Source organism: Balaenoptera borealis, assembly GCF_965194805.1.
Source record: "Balaenoptera borealis genome assembly, chromosome: 13".
Lineage (NCBI taxonomy): Eukaryota > Metazoa > Chordata > Mammalia > Artiodactyla > Balaenopteridae > Balaenoptera > Balaenoptera borealis.
This window is the reverse complement of record NC_138870.1, coordinates 761,227-786,120: the sequence shown is the minus strand read 5'-3', so window position 1 is coordinate 786,120 and position 24,894 is coordinate 761,227. Positions and strand designations below refer to the sequence as shown.

At 51.2% G+C, this 24,894-nt stretch overlaps 1 protein-coding gene across 4 annotated transcripts; it reads left to right on the top strand.

Moving 5' to 3' along the window:
- The first annotated feature begins 7,489 nt into the window (after nt 1-7,489).
- Nucleotides 7,490-24,864, top strand: PEX26 (peroxisomal biogenesis factor 26). Of its 4 annotated transcripts, none has more exons than XM_082350087.1 (5): nt 7,504-8,027; nt 9,058-9,198; nt 9,643-9,938; nt 11,419-11,565; nt 11,671-13,780. In XM_082350087.1, exons 1-5 carry the CDS (start codon nt 7,813-7,815, stop codon nt 11,712-11,714), a joined length of 843 nt encoding a protein of 280 aa, XP_082206213.1. In that variant the 5' UTR covers nt 7,504-7,812; the 3' UTR covers nt 11,715-13,780. The 4 variants fall into 4 exon arrangements, with proteins under 4 accessions (XP_082206215.1, XP_082206214.1, XP_082206213.1 ...); XM_082350086.1 differs by lacking the exon at nt 11,671-13,780 and adding an exon at nt 13,953-24,864 and having other exon boundaries at nt 7,507-8,027; XM_082350088.1 differs by lacking the exons at nt 11,419-11,565; nt 11,671-13,780 and adding an exon at nt 13,953-24,864 and having other exon boundaries at nt 7,500-8,027.
- The last annotated feature ends 30 nt before the right edge of the window (nt 24,865-24,894 follow it).

Below are 24,894 nucleotides of genomic sequence, written 5' to 3'. Positions count from 1 at the left end.
AAGGGTATGTGACCTCCTAGAACAGCACACGCCTAATCTTAGGAGAAAACAGGGCTCTGCTGAGATAACTGCCTGATTTCAAGGTGAGCTCTTCTAGAAAGATTTACTGAGGCCATGACCGTGGCTGCTGCATTTCAAAGCCCAGGCAGACGTTTAGGTGACAGAGTTAAATATTCCGAACTTACCTCATCCTCCCCCTCTCTCCCTCTCTCAAGGGGGAACATTCGGCTCCTCTTCCCCAATCCAGTCCTTCTCCATATTTGGGAATCTGGAACGGGCACTAGGGGCACAGCCGTCCCCTCTCGGTGTCTGCTGGGAGCTGTAGTTCCCGACGAGCCCCCGCCAGCAAGTGGGCTGTCCTTTCTCAGGAGGACGTCTGGACGCAGGGGTGGAAGGTGCCATGAGGAGGCTCACCTTCTGGTTTCAGGTCTCGGAAACTGGTTTTGGTTGTGGCTCCATCTCCCCACCTGTAAACAGGGACAATTATCTCTCTTTTCCTACCTGCCAGATTGTTTGTTGGGAGGGGTAATTATCCAGCACTCGGTAAATGCTTTGAGCTCGTGCCAGCAAGGAGTGCTTTATAAATAAAAATTGCTGTCTTTAAAGAGGAAAATATTAACTTTGATTGCCTCATCGCCTTCACAAGCCAATCCTTTGCCCACATGTCAAAAAGATGCTGTTTCATTCCTTGTATGTGCCTTCCACCCACCCCGCATTTCAATGGTTTCCCTGCATCTCATTCCATTTTGTTTCATCATCCCTCATTTCATATCCTCAAGAATAAATGCGCTCTCTCTCTCTCCTCTCTGAAAGGAGTGGATGAGTTAGACCACTCTGCCCTATGCTGAAAGCACAAGAAAGTCACGAAGAAGGGATGGGTTGGGCCTGCTCTGAGCTCCACGGCTCGTGCCTGGGTGTGGCAGCAAGCTCGGTCTCTGTGCAAGAGGCTGACCTTTGCTCCCTCTGAAGAAGGCACAGAGGTTACAGTACAGCAGGAAGGATTTTTGAAAGATCTTTTTGGTTTTTTTCCTTTGGCCACGCCACGCGGCTTGCAGGACCTTAGTTCCCCGACCACTGCGGAGTCCTAACCACTGGACTGCCAGGGAATTCCCTGAAAGATCTTAGCAAGAGCTCCCTTCTCCAGAGATTTGAGGGAAGAGTTCTGCCACCCAGCACCTTTAGTCACAGGAAAGGGACTGGTCCCATGCAGTGGAAGCAGCAGCTTAGAAGCAAATGGTTAGAATCCTGGCTCTGGGACTTGAGGCAAGTCATTCACCTCTGGCCTTGGTTTCTTCATCTATGAAGTGGAGACGACACACAGGTCCGAGTTTTGTCGAGTGCTGCCCGAGGGGATGCTCAAGTCAGAAACGTCTGGATCAGAATCCTGTCAGGGTCCACTGTGGACACGCAATCGGTCTACTTGACTTCTCTGACCCTCAGGCATATTCTCTCTAGGATGGGGATCCCGAGACCACGTGAGGCCCCCTGCACAGAGCCTGGCGCTGCGGCTTCTCAGTAAACGCCGCTGTGACTGTTAGCGCCTTGTGCACATGGAGTCGTGACTTTCCACATGCACTATCATCGCACTGTGATTACTTGTCTCGTTTATGACCGTCTCATTTTGTGATGATCAATGAAAATAATGTAAAGGTGCTTTCTAAGCTGTAAAGAACTACACTTTACAACTTAATAATGAGGGGTGATTAGAACTGAGCACACAGACAAGGGCGATGGAACCCCCAGAGGTCTCCTCCCGCCCCCAAGTTTCCATGGGATCGAGGAGGTACAATTGCTTTTGACTACAAAGAACTACAAGCATGTAAACTGTCACCAGGAACAGCAGGATTCTTCATTTCTTGTTTTAGGTGTGAGTAGTACCAGTGTCCACTTGAGGAGTAAGAAGGACTCCTGTGCACACCGTACACCAGGTCACAGGGCAGCACAGTCATGTCTAATCATACGAGCACGCCGTGTGTTTATGGAGGGTGGTCATCAAAGGGTTAAAGCTGTCACTTATGGATGGTGGGATTTCAGGTGATTCTTGTACTTTTTGGTCTTGTCTGGGTATGCATCATTTTAACAAAAACAGTTAAAAGAGCAGATACTAAACAATCAGATTAGAGGTTGTAAAATGTGAGGAGGATCCTTTAACCCCAGAGAACGTTTTCTTAGGCGTGTCTGTGGAAATTATGCCCGAGGCCTGTGAAGAGAAGTCAGAGGGGGATGGAGTCCCTCCAGGACGGCCCCAGAAAGACAGGAAGGGACGCTTTCACGTCTGTTTACTTCCTAGGCTGCACCCACACAGCGGTTTCACCATCGAGGGGTAGGACGAGCCTCCTGTTTTCCACCTCTGGTCTCTGCAGTGCCTAGGACTCGGGAACTCACCCCTCCTTCACGCGACCCAGGGAATCACTTTTTGTCACGAGGGATTAGGGGAAGGGTGTGGCGAGCCTAGCTAGTCCACTCCCACTGTCCCACTACACTTCAGAACCAGACGCATGAAGAACAAACTCGCTTCCCAGCAGGACACAAAATAGGAGGGACGGTGACGCACGCCTCACCATTCACGACCTTCTTCCCAGAGGACGCCCAAGGCGAGTCCACGCAGGCTCCGGGGCAGCCCATCCCCGGAGAGGGCAGGCTCCCTCCTGTTGCCACAGACACTGAGGCTGTCCCCAGAAAGACTTCTCACCCAAGCCCATGTTAACATGCAGCCAGAGAGAGGGCTGCCACGTCAGGCCCTGTGGTGGTGGAACCTCACAACCCAGACTCGTGGACTGGCACCTCCTGGGGCTTCCTGCTTACCCCCCGGAAGGGTGATCTTTCCCGCGCAGATTGATTTGCAGGGAAAGAGGCTTTTACAAAACCAACAAACTGGAGCTTGGCCAAGTAGTCCTGAACAGTTTTTGAAATGAACTGAATTGTCATGGGTTAAAAAATATGTTCAGACACCTGTTTTCCTCACTTTACCAGCTTTCAAGCATTCCACCTGGTGTCATTCTGAACCCGCCCCGGAACCAGATGCTGGGTGGGGTCAGGTTATCTGTGGAGCAGGGCACTAGGCTCGGGGTGAGGATACCAAGATGCCCTTGAGGTTACAGTCTGAGAAAAATCATTAAGACAAATGCAAAGGCAAACTGCAATTCCTTTTGTTTATTTTATAGTTATTACTTTATTCCTTTTAGGCCCTGGACCCATGGGATAGTGTTGGGCACATGTTTGTTTTCCTTGCTGTAGTCAGCTGAGTAAGAAATCCAATTTTCAGGCTGACTGAAGCCTGAAGGGTTGGGAGCGCCGCCCTTCTGCTTCTTTGAGGTTCTCACCACCCCTCTCCTTTCCACTGCCCTCACCTGGGTCAGGTGTGAAATGAAGATTTCTGGAAATCCTCCCAACATTTCTCCTCCTTCCCCACTGTCCATATGCCTTAATCAGGGCTTGCTGACTCCAAATTCCATTTGGGGAAATAACTTCAGGAAATAATTTGGGACATAAAGATTCTGTCAGTGGTTCCCAGGCTTTTAAATACAAATGACCACTTTTAATTGCCCCTCCATCAACCCTCTTTTGGAATGTTTCGCTAGTAAATAAAATCTATTGATCAGTAACAATCATAGCATCATCTCAGGTAACCATACAAATGAAATATTAAAACTATGTTGAGAGCCCCTCCCGAGGGCCCGCTGGGGCAAGCCACAGGTTTTGGGGACCAGAGCTGCTCTGGATGGGGGGGCGGGTGGGTACACGGAGGGAGCCCTGGGGTGGGGAGTGCTCTTCCCAGCAGGATCTGGGCGTGAACAGCAGCCTTGGATGCTGCGACCCACCCCAAAGCACGGGGATCTCTGGGCTGGTGAGGAAACATTTTAAGCCAAGGCAAGGCCCTCTCTGGGGCGGCGTGTCGGGGGCAGGGGTGCTGCGTCCTTCAGTGGGTGACAGCAGCTGTCGCTTCCCCTTCCTGGCCTCAGTTTGGCTGTAGAATAAGGCTCCTTCCAACCCTGAAATTCTATCACTCAGGGTGACTAAGTTTATTCGATTATTTCCTAGGAAGCAAGGAAGAGAGCACTAGAAGGAACATTGCAAATCACTCACAGGCAAGCAGGCAGGCTGGGGTACCAGTATCTGGAAACACCGCCACGTGTCCCTCCTTTTTGGCGGGATGCGTCAGGGCATGTATCTCCTCGGCTTCCAGCCTTTCTCACAGTGCTCACCAGCGAGGGTACCTGAAAGTCTAGATCAAATGATGCAGAACAGCTCAGGGGAGGTGGGGTCCCTTGGAGCAGCGCATGCCTACCTCTTTGCACCATGCCAGATGCACAGGGGTCCTGAGATAAGGGGTCCTGTCCCTGTCCTCAGGAATGGCACCGCTGAGTAAGGGAATGACACAAATAACTATAAGAAAATGCAAAGCACAGTGGGGAGTTTGAAGGGAGGGGTGATTAGCTTGAGTTGAGTGGGACCAGGGAAGACTCAGGAGGGCACAGCATCCTTCCACCTTCCACGACAGAGCAGGGCTGACTAGTCCCCAGTGAGCATCCGTTACTTGCTTCACATCAGGCCTGGTCTGGCATCGTGAAGATTTGCTCAGGTGAACCCTCTGGCTCCCGGGGTGGGTGAGAACATGTGGAAATTGGAGGGCAGGTCTGCGTGGGGGGCTCCCGGTCACCCTGAGGGCAGATGAGGAGGAGCTATTGCCAGCCCTTTGAAGAATGCCCTGATGTGGGCTCTGGTGAGAAGTCTCCAGTAACTGTTCCAGCTTTGCCGCTGAAACCGTGAGTTCTGAACTCAGATAGTTTCTGAGCTTTAATTTCCCATCTAGCGATAGGAGTAAGAATAATATACCTGTATTGTCTTGCTCACAGGTTTGCTGTCCGGCTCAAACAGCGTGAGAGCACCTTGTACAGCCAGAATTACGTTATCAGCTGAGAAAAAACACTCGAGCCAAACTGCCTTGTTGAAGTCCCAGCCCCCCTCTGCATTCCTGTGTGACTGCCCTGTTGCCTTGGCCTCTATGCCCACAACCTGGGGGCGACAGCAGGGCTGTTGTCGCAGGGCTGCTGGTGATGAAGATGAGGTGGGTGTAAAGCACTCAGAACGGCGCCCGGCACGTGGTTGATGCCGGAGCACTAAACTGAGCCAGTGTTCCTACGCTGTAAAGTACTGCGCGGGGTGGGGATGACGACACTGCTTACACACAGAAGCAAAGCGAGCACTCTGTGTGTACCTGGAGAGGAGGAGACGGGAAGCCGAGTTCTGCCCTCAACTCCAAGTCCAGGCTTTAAAACGAGCCATAAAAATGCCATCTAACTGACGAAGGTCTGGGGCCCGTGACCAGTCTGGAAAAGCATCATCTCCACCCTGCCAATATTTATGTCTTTGGCTTGTTTCTAGCCAAAGTCCACACCAGGCATGATCCTACTGCCTGCAGGGCTTTACCACTGGTGTCCCTGTACAGAGGGGCTCTGGCTGGACGTGCCAGAGATGGGTCAGGCCTTACAGGTCTGAGAGAACCCCCTCGTTTCCACTCATTTTATCCCGGGGGAGGCTAGGTGGTTTCAAAGCTTGAGTCCTGAGCCCCTGTTCACTCTCCCTCAGGTGGAATACATTAGGACTGCCGCGTCTTAGCTTGAGAAGTTCTGGGTACGTTCAGACGGTGGGGTGGGGGGGGGCGGGGGAGCGTCACAGCGCTGGTGTTCAGGAATCAGTCGGCGGGCACAGCAGTGCCGAAGTTGTGTGGTGACAGACAGATCACTATGTAGCCCTGCACAGCCCAAGATTGCGTGAAACACAGAAATAGAACACAATCCTATTTTTATATGACTTTTTGCAACCTCCCACTTCCTTAAATATCCTGACCTCATTCTGGCAGCCACAGCACTACACCTGCTGACAGGTCGGCTTCTTTTAAGGCTGTGCTGCCATCTCCTGGAAAGGCCTGGGCATTGCAAGAACTTTCTCCTTAGGGATGAAGGAAGGGGCCTTTTTCAGGCAGCAAAAGCCTGGAGGTGGCACTTCCGGAGGCTGAGGTGTGGCTGTACCAGTCTCAGCTCGCCCAGGCCTGGTACATCCATGTTCTGATGCTACTACTGCTTCCCCGATTTTTCAGGGAAGATTTCTGAAACCAGCTCTGAGAAACAGATTTTTTGTTCGTTGCAGTCCAATAATTATGTCATTACTAATGATCTTCATTAGCTGCTGTCAGACTTGAGGCAGAACTGATAAAACATTTTGGTAACTTCAGCCTTGAACTGATCCACACTTTCCTCTGGACTGACTGCCTCTGGAGTTTGCTGTGTGGGAATGAATATCGCCTGGAGTTGAAGAGGGATTTAGGGTGGACCCTGAGTATATACTGGTCCCAAGGGCAGTGACCCCACCAACGGAGGCCAGTCCTGAGCACAAGGGCCACATTTTCTCTCTGTTATGCTCCAGCCTTGGATTTACTGTTAGAAAACAAAGTAAGCTGTCGTCCCTGTTGTCACTCCCAAGCTCTCTTCTGTATTTGGTTTATTTCTCCTTAGGATTTATCACCACCTGACATACAACTGTATGTATTTATTTCACTTGCTCATTTTCAATTTTGTTTCCTTTCACTATATGGAAGCTCCACCGAGGCAGGTATTTTTGTCTTTGTTCAGTGGGATCCTCAGTGTTTAGAACGAGGCCTGGCACTTAGTAGGTTAGGTATCTGTGGAATAAGTGAGTCCTGGCTTTATCACCTTATACGCTTATGGCTCCACACTTCTCAACCGCAGAGTCTGATGCATTTAATGCTTCTGCCTCAGCTTTCCGGGAGGACTTTCTGCAGAGAGCTGAGGGCCCAGGCTGCTGACCAGGGAAGGGGAGGCTGACGCGGGCAGGTCCTGACCCTGCGCCTAGCCTGGTCCGTCTCATCTATTCACAAGGGGAGCCGCTTCCAGAGACTTCAAAGGTAGAAACTGGGAGGAACCGAGCTGAGGGCTTAACACAAACTTGGGAGGCCCCAAAAAGCCTGAGTGAAGCACAGAATATAATAAATGTAACTTATGTGTCTGTGTACAACCACTTAATAATTACTATCGCAGCCGTAACGTATGGAATACTTACTCTGTCCCAGTGCTTTACTGCAAACTGCATTACACACTGTACGGCTGTTTTTCACGAGCTCTCTATTTGGCATGAGGCACGGAGTCTCAGTGTGGACTGACCGGGAGCTGGGCGGCGGCCCGGCGGGAGGCGGCACACAGACGCCCTTTCCCGCCCGCCGCCCGAGCTGCGTCCCCATCGCACGCGCCAGAGACCTACGCCTCCGCCCACAACCCGTTGGGCCTCACCTCCCACAGCCCGTGGCTTCCGTCGCCGGGCTTTCTCCGGCTGCCACGACTTCCGGGACGCGGCATGCCGGGGCTTGTAGTCCGCGGTTCCCAGCTGCGCCGGGAGGGCGGCCGCTTCAGGAGCCGGACTACAACTCCCAGAGTGCCCCGCGCCGCCGAGCCCCGAACGTCGGCGGGGTCTGCGCGCGCAACGATGTCGGCGCCCGCGTTTCCGCGCCAGTGCTGGCGGCCCTGCAGCTAGAGAGGCCAGGGAGCGGCCCTGCCCGGGTCCGGGGACCCAGTCCTTGTCGTGGGGCCAGGTGTCCAAGGACGCATTGCTCCGCAAATCCGAGGGCGCCAGGCTGTCCCGCGCCGGAACCGCAGGAGAGCCCAGCCGTGCCCCCCTTTCCTTCTCGGGGTGCGGCCTCGGGGAGGCTCGTGGGCCAGGCTGTGAGGACTCTCCCTCCTCCCCAGGCCGCACCGGGCACCCCGCAGCCCCCAGAGGGCGGCGGCCTGGCGCCCGCCTATGAGGAGTGACCCCGCGACTTCCGCAGCCCCCATGAGGGGGCTCGGGGGGCCCCTGCGGAGCAGCGAGCCCGTGCGCGCCGCCCCGGCGCCGTCGGCGGCCGCGCTTCTGCTGGAGGATGCGGCCGACCTCCTGGTGGTGCACCTGGACTTCCGCGCGGCGCTGCGCACCTGCGAACGCGCCTGGCAGAGCCTGGCCGAGGAGCCGGCGGGCGCGTACGTGGTGGGCTCGGTTCGCCTCCGGGGGCGGTGGGAGGGGCTCCAGACCCCAGCACTCCTGCCGTCCGGTCGCTCACGCCAGCCTTATGCCTTCTTTTCTCGCGGTGACTCTCCGGAGGTAGCGGCTCACCTTGTGCCGGTTCTCCGAGGAGAGAACGAGGCGCTGCCCAGTGAGGAGGAAGCGGTCGAGGAGTGTAACGGGCTTAGGGGGACCCACAGCCAGTTCTTTCTCCCTGTTCCAGGGTAGAATGCCTGACGGGAAGATAGAATTGAGTTATTAAATCACTTCAGTAAGCGGGTGGCGAAGTCCTCTTCTGGGCGCACCCCTCCCCCGAGCTGTCACCTTCTCACCTTGGCTGATAAATGGGTGTGTTCTGGTCCTGTTGAAGGATCGTGTCAAAGAATCGAAATCTTGGTCCTGCCTTGCTCTTTCTGATGCCGCTAGCCTCTCCGGTAGCTGAGGGCATCATTTCTCTGTGGGTTGTAGAGTTGGATTAGGCCGCAGTAGGGAGGGGGTAGTTCGAGTCCTCAGAGAAGGATGAATGAACTGGGGAGCCCTGGCTGTGTGTTGAGGGGTCGGTGAAGGCTTGTTGCAGTAAATGCTGAAGGCTGTGATTCTGGGTGCTGCACTCAGGCGGAGACCTTGCTCCTGTTCGTTTCTTCACTAAGCAAACTCTTAGCTCCAGCTCTCTTTCCACCCACACATTTGTGCTACCCTTTGACTTTTTCCCCTCGGGAGTAAATGAACCCTTCCTGAATTTACTTGGATACAGGGATGTGTGTTGGGCAGCAGCCGATTTGCCTCTAGGTTTACAGGAACTTTTAGCTCCTGGGAAAAGGGCAGTTTTCTCTTGTGTTGGGGCCCGTGAGAGTGACGGTAATTGTGAGGCCCACTGGAATGTCAGTGGCGAGGATAGAGGTGATGGCTGCTGAGCTGGGAGCTGGCGAAGAACGGTCTCAGGGTGGAGGTGGGAATGGCAATGCAGGGGAACCACTTCTGGACTTGAATTGGCTTTTCTGCGGACAGCTGCTTGGAGGTGAAATGCTCTCTGTGTGTTGTGGGGATCCAGGCGCTGGCAGAGATGGATCGGTGGCAGGAAGTGCTGTCCTGGGTTCTTCGGTGTTACCAGGTTCCTGAGAAGCTGCCCCCCAAAGTCCTGGAGCTGTGGTAGGTCCTTAGGTCCTTACTGCTTCCCCACTGGGTCAGTGCAGGAGCACGAGGCTTTTTCTGTCCTCTGCCGATTCCGCCCTGATATCTCCTCTTTTCCCTTCCATACCATTTCCCTTCAGATCTGATTCTTTCCCTGTCCCGCCACCCCCGACTTCAAAACAGCGATAAAAGATGTGGAAGGAGGAATTTAGGAAGGGAGTAGGGAAAAGAGGAAGGAATAGGAGACGTGAAGTGGGGTGACGGAAGTGGGGTGTGTCAGAGCTGGGCGAGCTTCTTGCTTCTCCTAAGAACTCCTGGTTCTTACTGTGTCAGCATCCCGTAGGGAAGGGCTGGAGGGCCGGGGGCCGGGCTGGGTAGGAGGAGTGTGGTGGTTATGAGAAATTAACAAACCACAAAGAACTGACTGCTCTTTTTTCGGGGTTGGATTATTTGGGGCTGCAGTGTTCTTTTATACAGCAAGATGCGAGAGCCTGGAGCCGTGCGGGATACGGTCAGTGCTTGGCTCCAAGACGCTGGCAACCAGGGCCTTCCGGAGTACAGAGCCTTAGCAGAGCTTCACCTGCGGCGGGTGCTGCTTCCCCTGGGCTGCTTGTCGGAGGCTGAAGAGCTGGTGGCGGGCTCTGCAGCCTTCAGTGAGGAGCAGCGGCTGGACGCACTTCAGGCCATTAGCACGGTGAGGCAACAGCAGAAACACGGACAGTCCGGCTCCGAGGAGACCCAGAAGCTAAACCAGGAAGGTGAGACGTTATCCTTCTTTTTGGCCTCTCTACAGTGGAGTAATGGGCTTTCTCCTGAACCTTGGAGAAGTTCTTTGTATGAGTAACTTCCAGATCACAGAATAAGAAACCTGTTGAGGTGCTTAGAAAGCCCAGCCCAGACCCTCTGAAGTTGGCAGTGGAAGGCGGGTGGCGCAGTTCTCAGACAGAACCTTGGCTTTTGTTTCCTGACAGTCACCTTCTCCTTGGGGTCCTGTCGTTAGATCTGCCTCCACGGTGCTGGCCTGGGTGGGATGTTACTCCTTTAAATGCTGGCCCAAATGCAGACCCCGCTGAGGTGTAGTTGGGGATAGCCAAAGGAGAATGAACGGCTGACATGGTAACTTGTTAGCTCGACTTCCGGGGTTCAGTTTGGGCCCCTGCCCTGCCTCCTGTCTGCCTTCCCTTAGCAGACCTCTCGCTCAGTGTCTTCTTCAGGGATTGACGTCTGCCCCGTTTCAGGGCCAGCCCGCTTCTGCCCAGTAGAGTGCAGCTTTACAAACGGTGGAAACCACTTCAAGACCTAACACCGTGCACCTGGCTAGCAGCTGCAAGGGCACCTGCACGGGCAGGGATGCGGGGGGTGGACTTAAAGGGCCTCTACTCCAGACTCTTCCCCGGTTCCTGAAGCCTCTTCATCACCTTTTCCTCGAGCGATCGTCTAGTCTGTACATGAATACTTTCAAGGACAGAAAAGTCCCTGTCTCCTGACGCAGCTGGGGACAGTTCTGTAAGGAAGTTCTTCCTGAGGCTGAGTTTAACGTTTCCTTCTGGTAGTTTTTAACCCACTGATTCTTGCTTTTTCTGTTGGTAACACGTAGAATAGGCCTAATCCGTTTTACATGAAAGGCCCGTTAGGAGACTGTAGTCCTGTTTCCAAAGTGTTTTTCTTTGTGTGCTTTCTTTGTGAGCATGGACCTGCTGAGTTAAGATCACTTCTTTGCAAACAGCTTGTTGACTTCAGGGACCACACGTGACTCCCCAGACCCCCTGCCTGTCCACTGACTGGGGAGGAGGAGTTCAGGGTGTTCTGTCAGGGCTGGGAGGTAGTGTTCATGTTTGTACTCACGGCCCAAGACTGGAATTCTTCACTGTACCTATTAGGTGCCCTTTATTTTCTGCATTCGTTGATCATCAGGAACTATTGCTCTGTGTAACTCTGTGCATACGTCTTAGGCCAAAATGCTGTAAAGTAGTGAGGCTATTAAAGAAGCACCAGATGTGCAAGGTTTCCCCAGCTGAGTAGACGTTTCTGTCAAAGTCCTCTCGTAAGGAGATGGTATTCTGGTGATTTAGTCTGTCCTTAAAGCATCTTCGGAGCTTTTGGAACTTCCTTTAGAACCACTTTATGAACTGCATGAGAAAACCAGTCTTGTTACCCTTTTGCTCGACTTTTATAATCAAGCTCAGAGTCAGGGAAGCTGGTTCTTACCCTGAAGTTATGCTCGGTCTCCCCGGCCAGGCTCCTCCTCCCACAAGTTCCTGTCACTACTGACGTTGCTTCGCCAGCTTTGGGACTCTGCAGTGAGCCACTTCTTTGCCCTGCCCTTCAGAAAGAGCCTCCTGGCTGCCTTGCTTCTCTGCCTCTTGGTGGTGAGGTTTGATCCCGGTGAGTGAAGACGCCTCCCGCCCTCCTGGGGACGGGGCGGTTGACAGGGGCTGGGCCTTGGGAGCCCTCCTGGGGGTGGAGGTTTTCCCTGGTCTCTTCTGCAAGGAGGAGTTGGTGGACCTGAGCAGGAGCCAGCCCAGCCTACCTAGAAGGAGAGGCCAGTCCTGGAGAAAGGCCACTCTGCCCTGTTGACCCTGAACGTCCAGGGGTGAACTCTGAGGAGAGCCTCAGAGTTAACAAAGAAAAACTTCATCGTAATGTGTAAAAAATTTATGTTAATTGAAACCATATTAAATTGTAGAAATACAATTACAATAGAAAAAAATATATAATATTTTAGAGAATATGGAAAATAGAGAAAAGTATAAAGGAGAAAACAGAAATCGCCCATAAGTCTGCTACCGTAACGGTTATACTTAGTCTTTCTCTGGATGTAGATGCAATTTTGCGTGTCGTTAAGTATTCTTTTTTTTTCCTTCTAGTTTTATTGAATTATAATTGACATAGAGCACTGTATAAGTTTAAGGTGTATCGCATAATGATTTGACTCACATACATCATGAAATGATTGCCACAGTATGTCTAGTGAACCTTTATCATTTCATATAGATAAAAAATTTAAAAATAGAACAAAAATGTTTTCCTTGTGATGAGAACTCTTATCTTCTGTATCTAACACACAGCAGTGTTAATTATAGTTATCATGTTGTACATTACATTCCTAATACTTATTTATCTCATAACTGGAAGTACCTTCTTCCAATTGCCCATCCCCCTACAAGTATTCTTTAAAACATGGCTTTAGGGACTTCCCTGGTGGTCCAGTGGTTAGGACTCCGTGCTTTCACTGCCGAGGGCCCGGTTTGGATCCCTGGTCAGGGAACTAAGATACCGAAGCGCGGCCAAAAAAAAAAAGAAATGTGTTTAAAGCTTTACCTGGCTAAATAATACTCCAGATTATAGGAACTTCCATAATTGATTTTACAATGCCCTATCGTTGAACATTTTGATGATTTCTTACTCCGTTTTCTGCTATGCTCTTTGCTGAGGGTTAATTCCTCAGACCTATAAGCACTGGGCCAATGGTTAGGTGCTCCCTCGTGGACTTTTCTGTGTGTTGCTCTGTGTGAGTTATGACCTAATCTCTACTCATGAATTCAGACTTAGGACTATGTAACTTTCCAAACAAAGGAAAACTGGAAACCCTTGTTTCAGTCCCTTCATTTTCTTTTTCTTTGGTCTTTGGTTGAGAAACCTAAGAACCAGAGAGAAAAGTGACGACTCTAGAGTCACACAAACGTGTGTCTGTTGCTCTTGATTTAGCCTTAGATCTTGCCCGTGTCCCCCACTTGCCTTTTGCTTGTTCAGGAGCCGTTTCTGCACAGCTCAGGTTGTCCCTTGGACCCCTTGGCTGAACACTGAGCAGGAGTTCCCTCTGAACAGCTCTGTTAGCCCTCAGGGAAGCTGAGGAGAGTTTGTGTTCATTCCTGTCCACCATCTGACCTTTTACTTTGTTCCAGAGACTTAGTAAAACTTAGAAACTTTTTTGTGGTTCTTATGAGTTCTTCAGCCTCATAAACCCTGGTCTTCTGAGTGGGTACAGCAAGGTGCCATCTGAGCTTCTTCCATCAGGGAGCCCTGGCTGTGGTCCCACCCTCAGGACAGTCTTGACTCAGTGCAGAGGTGGCGAGAACCCAGGGCTGGGCTGCAGTTAGAACTCGGCAGAGAGGATGTAAAGAGGGTGGACTATAATAGCTTTCTTAAAAGTAACATTTTTTTTTTTTTTTGGCCGTGCCTTGCGGCATGCGGGATCTTAGCTCCCCGACCAGGGATTGAACCTGCGCCCCCTGCGTTGGAAGCGCAGAGTCTTAACCACTGGACTGCTAGGGAAGTTCCAGTAACATATTTCTTTTTAAGAAAGAAAAAAAAATCAATTAAAAATCAGTAATTCAAATAAGGAAAAACAAACAAACCAAAACAAACAGCCAACTCAGCTCTCTTTCAAAAGAGGTGGATTTTACTTTTATTTTCAGTATAATTAACTTATGATAAAAATAGGTAATACTGTCACTTGGCTCCAAATTTAAAAGCTACAAAGAGGAATGTAGTGAGAAGTCTCTTCCCAAATTCCTCTCCCCAGAGGGAGCCACCGTTACCAGTTTTTTGTATATTAAAAAGTTAGATTAAAACATAATAAATTTGGATCTTTTTCTGAGCAAGCTGAAGGTCACTGTAATCCAAGTGAAGAAAATGCATCCCAGAGTCTATATCCTGGAGGAAGGGAAATTCTTTACTGTTGGGAGGGGAGGAGGGGCACCAGCATGGGTCGCTCCCCAGGTGGGAGAGTTTGGGCGGGTAGGGGCCCACTGACTCACCTCTCCCTGCAGCTTCTCCTGCTTCCCTGCCCTTCCTCTACAAGCTGGCTCAGATCTTCCATCGGATCCGCAAGGCCGTGACCTCTCCTCTCTGCCGGCTTCCTGTCCATGACTGAGTGGTCTTCCTGCTCACCTTGACCCCCTGGTCCCCAAGGCTGCCGGACAAGCAGAGCCAGTCGTCCACGGCAGCCTGTTTCCTGCAGCTGGATGGGCCCTGCCAGTGTGGCCAGCCTAATTCTAGGAGGAGCTGACCTGGCCCAGGCACTGTATCTTGCTGCCTGAATGCCCTCCCCTTTGCGCCCCACTTTGGCCAGCTTGGCAGGTGGTGTGGAAACAAGATGCACAGCCCTGCAGAGGCCCCTTGCACAGGAGGCATTTGGGAAAGGAGAATGCTTTGTCCTTGAAACATTTCGTCTTCCTGCAAAGGCAGGGGTTTGATTTTTCAGGCCAGGGTGTTCATGAAGCTGGAAGTTCAGAACAGGGTCCTGGTGGAGGGACCTTGGCCTTTCACTTGCTTGGAACACTTACCTCTGAAGGTCGCCCCAGTGCAGGGCCTACCCGGGCAGGGTTGAGGGCTCCACAGTCTGGTCTGGTTCATCACTACCCCTCCCCGAGGTGTGCAGTGGGCCCACTCTCCGCTCAGACCAGGCATGGCCTCCTGAGCCCCTCCCTGGTGCACTTCTCACTGGGTAAGGGGATCTGGCCTGGTGCCTCCTGGGCTTCAGCTCCGTTTTCCAGGTTGTCAGTGGCCAGGTGGGGCTCTGTTACACCGGTGTCTCTGCCCTCTCTCCCTCCTGTCGACTCCTCCCCCTCCTGTCGACTCCTCCCCCTGCCGTGCGGTAGTTGCGCTTTGCCCGATGGCTGTCTCACCAGGTTCTGCCTGCATCCGTGCCTCCTTGGTACACGCCTTTGCTGGTTCCCCCCTTCCTATGCCCTGTTATTCTAGTTATATTCTACTGTTTGTATAACACGCAAGTGTTTCTGCTTCTGTGACCTTGAAAAGCAGGCCAGCCTCAAAGGCTGATGAGCTGAAAATGGAGCAGGGTAGTCAGGTGAGCTGGAAGCGTGTATGGAGGGGGTTGGGTGGAGGGAGGCTGTGAAGGCAGCGAATGATTTTATTCCTGTGCAGGGAGGAGACACGGGGGCCGTAGCGGTTGAACAGCTGAAATGTTTCAGTGCTTCCCGTCAGTGGCCACGTTTCCGTGTGAGGACATGCTGTCGGGTGGTGGAAGGCCTGGGAGGTGAGTCCTAGGGTTGGTCCGCCGAAGCCAAGAGTTAAGAGCCCTGCGGAGAGGAAGGGAGGCCACTGAACTTTGCTCTCTCTCCTTCAGGATGATTTTTAAAATCTGGTCCTGTTCACACCCTGGATAAAACTCTTTAATGGCTTCCCCTGGCCCAAGGGTAAAGCCCAGGTTCTTGCGGAATGTAGGGCCCTTGGGCACTGGTTTTGGCGGGCACCCCTACTTCATGTGGGGCCTCTGATCCAGCCCAGCCCCCCATAGTGTTCGTTTTCTGAGCACTGCACCCCTCACACCTCTGTGCCTTTTGCACCTGCTGACGCCTCTGGAGGCCCCGCCCCCCTCTTGCCTGGTGAGCCCTTTCAAACTTCCAGGCTTACCCAGGGGTCGCCTCTGTGCACCCTTTCCTGGTGTCCCCTGCTCCAGGCCCCTGTTTCGTGTGCTTTCTGTGGTGGTGACCCCGCGGCCTCGTGACTGTGGGATTCTGTGGCCTCTCTGAAGCTGGGGAGCGTGGCTCTTCGCAGCACTGAGTCGAGGGTAGATCCCTGCCCTCCCACTCGCTGGGTGTGTGACTGTTGGAAAGTGATTTAACCGCATCTGTAAGTTGGTTCTCCCCTCACAGGGACTTGGGTGAGTAAATGAGCCTCTAGTGCGGTGTTAGCACATCTCCTGCTCCAGATAAGAGCTCCCATGAGAGGTAGCTGTGTTCCCATTGCCTGGCCGAAGGCCGGGGGTTAGAAGGTGTTCAGAGGCATTTAAAAGAATAAGCGGATGTAACTGACATGACAGGAGGCCTCTGCCACAGGTGCGTTTGTGGGTTTGTGTGGTGGAAGCCCCGACTTCCCAGCCTCTTCTCTCGCCCCGGAAGCCCCCATGTGGCCCTGCTCTAGGCCTTGAGGATCTCTGCTTCCTGTCTGTCTTGAGCTCCGCAGCCTTGTTTGGCATCCAGCCCTCCTAGGCAGACAGGCACTCGGACCTGCTGCTCGGGTGGCTCGGGCCTTTTCTGAGGATGCAGCTGCTGCTCGGGCTGGTCCTCAGCTCTGGGCTTGACGAGGTCCGAAGCGAGGGGAGAGCCGCCTTGTCGCACCAGCGCCTGCGCTGACCGGTGAGGTCGCCATTAGCTGCAGATGGCCTTTGAGCCCGTGAAGTGTGGCCGGTCCATGTGGAGATGTTCTGTAAATGTAAGATACACGCTGATTTCAAACACATAGAACTACAAAGGTGGAAACTCGATAATTTTTATATTGATTGCATGTTAAAATGACAATCTTTTGGGTATATTGGGCTAAATAAAATCTATTACTGAAATGAATTTCACCTGTTTCTTTTCACTTTTTGGGGGGGCTCCCAGAATGTTTAATCTTGCTCGGAGATTAAATGTTTCTGTGGGCCGGCACTCGCCAGCACCCAGCACACGTCCAGCCCAGAGAAGTGGCCCATAAAGTGGGGTCTGCAGACATGAAATCTGGAAAGACCACCTCTTATAGCCCCTTCTTTGTGAGTTAAGGAAATGGGGACCCCAGGGTGAAGTGAGCCCCCAGGTGACGGCCTGCATGAGACCAGGGTCTCCTATCCCCCCAGCGTCCCCTCGCTGCACACGGTGCCCTCATGTGCCCGAAGATCAGCCGCCGAAGCTCGCTGTCAGCGTGCAGCTGTGTCTGAAAGGTACCTCGGCCCGAGCGAGTGGGCTGGTCCTGCAGGTTCTGAGAGGATACGACGTGGGTTCTGTGGCTGAGGGGCCTCTGGGGGGACAGGGTGAGGTGAGGAGGGCTTGGGCTGCGGTGGGCGGTCACTGGTGGGGGTGGGGAGCAGCGGAGGGGAGGACGCAGGGTTCTGCTTCTAGAAAGGGGGTCCGAGGGGCCGAGGGCGTATTTCGTGGCTTTGTGCAGGTGACGCTGTGGGTGTGTTTGCACATGTGTGTGTCTAGACTGTTTAAAAACTATTTGAGGTTTACGTGTATAGTACAGAATTCAGAAGTCACAAAAGGGTGTTTGTGAAAAAGAGTATCTTTCCTTCCCCGGCCTCCTGCCCCAGCCTACCACCGCTGCCATCCGTATCCTTCCACAGCTAACCTTTGACAAGAAGCTTCTCTTCCTCTCTGCAGAGGATGGCATCCTACACACACGTGCCACAGTTTTTTTAAAACTTAATTAATCTTGGATGTTTGTTCCGTATCAGCTCATGTAGAGCTGCCTCATTCTTACCAGCGCTCTGTATTCCGTTGTATGATGGGCTCACAGTATAAAGCCCGTACCCTTTCCCCTGAATGCCGTGAAGCCTCTCCGCCCTCTCCTAAGCCCGAGTCTGAGATTAGCAGGTGGGGGTCACACCTCTGCTGTCTGCCTGGTAACTGCCTCAGCCACAGGGGAGCTGAGAGCCGGCCTCTCACACTCCGGACACCACTTATAAATCTGGGCTCTGTTGGGTCCACTATTCCCCAGCTCCTCTTTTTCAAGCACCTCTTTGAAACGTTTCACATCCCCCTGTCACTTTTTCTACCATCCGAGATGGGGACTGACAGGCATTAGGTAATATTTGGAGACTTGGTTGAAAAACGAAAGGATTTTTGCAGAAGTATGTCAGCATAGAGAAGAGTCACTTTAACAGTAGCACCAGCATTATTGATGTGGAGAGATTCTTTAGGCAGAAAACCAAAGTGTACGGTCCTCAGAAGGTAACCAGCAGCCTCGCCGTCAGAGCTGCATTAAGTTCTGGAGAAAAGCACTGATGCTTTTATGTTAAGAGGCTTGTTTTCCAGATGCAGCAGAGCGTAGTCCCTTCCTTGGCTCCTCGCTGCCTCTGAGGGCTCTGACTCTGCCCTTTCTGTTTCTTGGGCTGGTTTCCCTCTGCCCTTGGCCTTCGTGCTTGGAGGGAGCACACCCTCAGGGCTCTGCCGGCAGCTCTGCTCTGTCTGGTCTCCACCCCCATCTCTGACCTCGCAGGCTATTTGTTTTTTATTTCTTCTTCTAGAGTTTCTTTGCATATAAATTTTTAAAAATTTGGATATCGATCCCATTTTCTCCTTTTTTTAAATAAAAATAACTATATTATATACACAGTTTTATTCCTTTTTTATTTTTCAAAGAAGTGGCCTGATTTTGAGGAATATAAAGGAATATAGGTTATTATAATGTGTACTTTTGCTGGTTTGGGTTCTAGCTCTGCTGCTGAATTGCTCTATAACTTTGCAAAAAGCACTTAATCTTTTTTTTTTTTTTTTTTTTTTAGTTTTATTTATTTATTTATTTATTTTTGGCTGTGTTGGGTCTTCGTTTCTGTGCGAGGGCTTTCTCTAGTTGCGGCAAGCGGGGGCCACTCTTCATCGCGGTGCGCGGGCCTCTCGTGGCCTCTCTTGTTGCGGAGCACAGGCTCCAGACGCGCAGGCTCAGTAGTTGTGGCTCACGGGCCCAGTTGCTCTGCGGCATGTGGGATCTTCCCAGACCAGGGCTCGAACCCGTGTCCCCTGCATTGGCAGGCAGATTCTCAACCCCTGCGCCACCAGGGAAGCCCAGCACTTAATCTTTAGGTCTCAATTTTCTTACCTTAAAAATGGGGATAAAATTTTTCTGCCTTATTTTCTTTATGATACTTTTGTGTCATATGAGCAAAAGTCCACTAAAAAAACTTTGAAAAGTATTAAGTGATACATACATACACGGGATGGAATATTTAAAACACTACGAAATATTTACTATTATAAAATAGGATGGTTAAGTCTTTTTGATAAAATAGGTTTAAAATATTTGAAATAGATGCATGAAATAGGTTACATAGACACTGACTTTCCATATGGGCACATTTAGCTGGATTAAGGAAGATTAATGGCCCACTAGGGATCTGTGTCTAGTTACACAGGCAAATGCAAATCAACGCTTTCTCTCCGCTGTTTAAAATAATCAGGACTAGGCCAAGAAATGACACGCTCTCTGCCTCACCTTTACTTCGGGCCTGTGGGAGGAGGAGGGTGGGGCTGGAGGGTGGGGCTGGAGAGTGGGGAGGTGATGGGGTCTGTGAGAGAATATTTGGTAAAGACAAAGTCTGGGGGTTGTGGTCTGAGGGGGTGACTCTGTCTCAGAGGCGGGGAGAGTTCACGACAGGGAAGCAGGTGCAGGTGGGCACTCGAATTTTAGAGGTGGATCTGTGAGCCGGTACTGCTGGGGTCAAAACTCTGACACCAAATTGACCAGAGTGAAAAATAGCTGGGGTCCAAGCCTGGCTCTGCGCATGGGACGACCAGACTTTACTTTCAGGTCTGTGAACAGGCCACGTTACTCATTGTGTTTGTAAGACATGAAATGTGTTCGTTTAAACAACCTTACTAAAAAACCCATACAAACATCATCTCCATCTTCTCTTCGATACACATGCATATTGTTTGTCATAAACATATATCTAGTACTTTCAGTTCTGCGTTTTTCATTTAATATGATCATCTATTCAGTTTTCAGCATTGCTGCTTCTTTACTATATGTATTTGTTTCCTGGGGTTGCTGAGACAAAATTAGCACAAACTGGGGGGCTTCAAACAACAGAAACGTATTCTCTCACAGCTCTGGAGGCTGGAAGCCCACAGTCATGACATCTCTCTCCAGAGGCCCTGGGGAGGGTCCTTCCCGCCTCTTCCAGCTCCCGGGGCTCCAGGCGTCCCTGGGCTTGTGGCCGCATCCCTCCCATCTCTGCCTCTGTCTTCATGTGGCCGCCTTCTCGGTTTCTATGTTTTCTGCTTTTCTGTCTCTTTTAATGTCGCCGAATTTAGGAAACACCCTAATCCAGGTGATCTCATCTTGAGGTCTTAATTACACCTGCAAATGAGGTGACAGTGGAGGTTCCAAGTGGACGAATCTTTGGGGTCTCAGTTCTCCATTTTAGCAGCCATGTAACCCTTCCTACTGATGTGCTGGCCATTCTAGATCTTGCTGACATTTTGCTAATGTGAACAACAGCTCTGAACAGACTGTGTGTACAAAGGCCATGAAACAGCACTGTTATTTTCCTTGTGGGTTATTTTCTTGGGATAGTTTTCTGAAGCAGATTTATGGCAACGGTGAGAGTGGTTTTCCAGCTCTTTTAACATGCTGCCAGGGTGTGGCCCAGAAAGGCTGGATGTCTGTGATACCCACAGCATGATGTGAAATATCTGGAAAACAGAGAATCCAGCCATCGTTTCAGTGTCCGATAGGAGGCAGATATCCAACAAGTGAAGAATCAGCTGCACGCGGAGCACCAAGGCCTCAGAGAAGACCTGACCTGACCGCCTTACCTTTTCTGTGGTGCCGCTTTACCCCGCGCAGCTCGTTTGGTGCTTTCTGAGGGGCTGGCAGCTGAAGAAGGTGGTCACCGGATCGGTAACAGAGCCTTGGGTGAGGGCGGGGGCTTCCCCTGGCCTCTGAGCAGCTTGCCCCGGTTTGTGAAGGAGACGAGTTTTTCTTAGTTCACCAAGCTCAGGGTTCTCTGCACTTCGCCTCCCGTCCCGGCTGCCTTGTCTTTCTGCTGAGTTCTGTGTGCCTGATGGGTGATGGCTTAATGGGCTGCCCCCTGGGAGGTGAGCTTAGCAGGGATCAAAGGCAATGCCATGGAGTGTCCCACTTCTGACATCAGCCAGTTGGCAGGAGGGAAGCAAGAGGAGAATCAGGGCCGTTAGGAAAATGCCGCCGTCCCCAGCTTAAAACAAGGCCACCCAGACCCTCCACGGTTGGTTTTGGAAGGGGACGCGCCTTGGAGAAGGGTTGGCTGGACCGTGTGGCTCCACATTTGCGCCTCTAGATTTCGGTGCCGCAGCCGTCCGCCCTCAGGGGAACCACTGCACCCGTGACCCCGTGGCCATCGATGCCCCCTGCCCATCCAGCGCCCTGCAGCGCCTGAGACACAAGCGGGGAGTCCAGTATTCAAATGCGAGTGGTCTTACGGCAGGCGGTCACCGGAGTTAAATCCATGTGGCAAGTGCCTAAATCTAGATAGTCTGGTTATGAAACAGAGTCCCCCAGCAGCGTGGGCACCCGGGAAGTACCAGGTCTTCATCCTCCAGGCACCCGTCGCCCTCTGCTGTAAGCTCCGCCTTTAATACCCACCCCCTAGAGCAGCTAGACATTTGGCCTCCAAGTCTAGCCAAGCACGAGGACAGGCCTCTACCTGAGGCTCAGTCTGGAGGTGATGACTGAGCATGGAGTCTGACCCCCTGAGTGCAAACCCCAGCTCTGTCTCTTACCAGCGTGTGATCGGAATGACAGCTAACACTGCTAAGTTTCAGATTCTTCACCTGTAAAATGGGGGTGATAAGGGTGTTAAGTTCAGGGGCTTGTTGCGAGGAGTAAAAGAGATAAGCACCCAGCACAGCATCTTACACACACAGTGCTCAGAGTCAGGGAATGTGTAAGTAAGGAACACACACATCGTGAAGACCGACCCCAGGGGCTTCCCTGGTGGCGCAGCGGCTAAGACTCTGCGCTCCCAATGCAGGGGGCCGGCTTCGAGCCCTGGTCGGGGAACTAGATCTCACACGCGTGCCACAACTAAGAGTGCACATGCCACAACTAAGGAGCCAGTGAGCCACAACGAAGGAGCCCGCCTGCTGCAACTAAGACCTGGCGCAACCAAATAAATAACTAAAATAAATATTAAAACAAAACAAAACAGAAGCCTGACTCTCCTCCTGGGGGATTGATAGGAACTATCTTGCCTGCTACTCAGATGCGTGTGGCCCAACACTGTAGGTGTCCCTGTAAGTATTGTATTGGAGAACATGACCCCATAGCACAAAAGCCACGCAAGGAGAAATAACATGGTCTCTGGAGTCTGGAGGATGTGGAGCAATCTCTTTACAAGGCCTAAATCACGCCGGGAGGTTGCCTTCTCATGAATAGCCCAGATTTTTTTTTTAATCATTGCAAAAGCTAATTTATTTCACTCTTTTTATAAGAACAAAACAAACTCTTGATCCCAGTTGGGTCCAAATCACCTATTTTCGAGGCTGATTTTTTTTTTAATTTAATTAATTAATTTATTTGGGGGTTGTGTTGGGTCTTCGTTGCTGTGCACGGGCTTTCTCTAGTTGCAGTGAGTGGGGGCTGCTCTTTGTTGCAGTGCGTGGGCTCCTCATTGCAGTGGCTTCTCTTGTTGCAGAGCACGGGCTCTAGGCACGTGGTCTTCAGTAGTTGTGGCACACGGGCTTAGTTGCTCCACGGCATGTGGGATCTTCCCTGACCAGGGCTCGAACCTGTGTCCCCTGCATTGGCAGGCGGATTCTTAACCACTGCTCCACCAGGGAAGCCCTCGAGGCTGATTTTTAAAAATCTCTACAGGGAGCAGGGAACTTTACAGCTATTAGAGCAATGCTGCTCTTCTCTGTGAACAGCCTGAATTTCACTTCAGTTTTTCCACCTGCAAAAAAGGGGGACTGTGTTAGAGTTCTCCAGAGAGAGAGCACCCATGGGATATATGGAGACACACACACACACACATACACACACACACACAGGGAGAGAGAGAGAGAGAGAAAATAAGGAATTGGCTCACATGATCATGGAGCCCAAGATCTGGAGTCTGCAAGCTGAACCCAAAGTAGCTGCTGGTGTGAGTTCCAGCCCAAGGGCAGGAGAAGACCAGTGTCTCCGCTCAACGGTCAGGCAGGCAGCTGGTCCCTTTACTCAGCCCTTTTGTTTAATTCAAGTCTTCAACTGATTGGATGAGGCCCACCCACACTGGGGAGGACAATCTGCTTTCCTCAGTCTACTGATTCAAATGTTCATCTCATTCAGAAACACCTTCACAGACACACCCAAAATAATGTGTGACTGAATGTCTGGGTGTCCCGTGGTCCAGTCAAGTTGACACATAAAATTAGCCATCATGGGGACTGAAGACACATGTCCTTCCTCCTTGCCAAACTTCTACTCAGGGAGAAAGGCATAGGATGGAGGTGGGGTCCAGGTTGCCACAGATCAAATAATTGTGAGACAGAGGACTTAAAAACCAAAAAGGAGTAGATGTTTTTTACTCTTAAGACGGTCAGGCCACTATCTGAGTCTTTTTTTCATTATCTGAGTCTGAATGGGCTGCCATAACAAAATACCACACACCAGGCGGCTTAAACAACAGAAACTTACCATCTCACCGTTTTGGAGACAGGTAGCCCCAGATCAAGGTCCAGCAGGGTTAGTTTCTGGTGAGGCCCTCTCATCCTGGCTTGCAGACGGCCACCTTCTTGCTGTGTCCTCACCTGGCCTCCCTCTGTGCATACACTCCTGGTGTCTCTTCCTCTCCTCATAAGGACACCAGTCCTATTGGGTCAGAGCCCCACTCTTATGACTGCATTTAACTGTAATTACCTCCCTAAAGGCCCCATCTCCAAGTACAGTCACACTGAGGGTTAAGGCTTCATATATAAACTGGAGGGGGCGGGGAGCTACCCATCTTTTTACCTCCCTGGAACCAAAAGATGTCATATTCAGCATTTATGGTGTAGACGTGGCTCCTTCCAACCCTTAACCCCATAAAGAGAAAAGATGATGAGGTTCAGTGAATTATCATAATGAAGGCTGCTGAATGCCATCATAATTACCACTGTTGTCATTATCATTTTTATCCCAAGACATTAAGAACCTGTTCATAACATATTTGGTGGTTTACAAAGAGAACTCGAAAAATCAGTTTACTCAGCAATGTTTATTGAGCATCTTTGATGCACTTGACTGGCTACTTTTGAGGGGGAGGGAACCAAGATGAATAACAACCCCTGCCTTCAAGGTGTACCAGTTTTGTAGGAATACTTAAACACATGCACACGTACACATACCAAGAATCCGAAGTGGAAAGTGATAAATGTAATGGAAGTGATAAAGTGATAAATGTACACTCTGGGAGTTTGGAAGAGAGATAAATACATAGTTGATAATAGTCATCATCCTTTATTGAGCATTTACCATGTGCTTGGCAGTTAGCTTAATCATGATTCTCAATTTTTAGGATCTTGCATTATAAGATAGACAAAAGTCAACTCATAGTTTACTAAGCACTGTATGTATCGATGGGTAAAGCATTGTGTCTGAGACTCTCTCAAATGCAAAGATGATTAAGACACGTGTCCCGTCCTCTAGAAACTCATAGTATAAATAGGAAACTATAGGAATGGGTGCTCAGCAGAACAAATTGCTATAAAATAAAATAAAGTGTTCTCACTCTCTGCTGGCCGGAGATAGGCACCTGTCGGGAAGGGAAAGTGAATCTGTGTTTGTGCTTGGACACTTGGCGAGTTGCCACGTCCGGCCAGAGCAGCTCTATGTGGTAATACCTTGCAGAAAAGCCACGGATTTGCCTGGAGTGACATGGGATTGGTGGTCGGGACCTGAGGAGAGCGGGAGAGGAGGCAGAAGTGCCTTTACTCTTTAGCACTGAATGGACTCTGGTGGGGAAGTTTGCACTGAGACCAAGGATCAATGTCGGCCCTGCCCACCGCTAAACTGGGGAGGGGAGGGGAGAGTGAGGGAAGTTCAGTAAGGTGGACAAAATCTGAAGTGTGAAGAGAGGCCCAGACCCATTGTCCCCACCCCCTCCAACCAGGGGAAGCGGGGCAAGCCCCTGGCCCTTCAACATCACTTGTGGCCACCAAGAGGAAGGCTTATTACTGAGCAAAGAGGCAGCCAGAATCCTGGTATCGTTGTGCACGTTCTGGGCTTAAAAGTAGGAAGAGGGAGTGATGAGAAATGAATCAAGAAAGAAAC

Excerpts from the sequence above, each read along its gene's own strand:
- PEX26 (XM_082350086.1), top strand. The coding sequence starts at position 7,813 with ATGAGGAGTGACCCCGCGACTTCCGCAGCCCCCATGAGGGGGCTCGGG. Across the intron at positions 8,028-9,057 it reads GCCGAGGAGCCGGCGGGCGC|CTGCTTGGAGGTGAAATGCT; the intron begins GTACGTGGTGGG and ends TTCTGCGGACAG. Across the intron at positions 9,939-11,418 it reads CCAGAAGCTAAACCAGGAAG|GCTCCTCCTCCCACAAGTTC; the intron begins GTGAGACGTTAT and ends CTCCCCGGCCAG.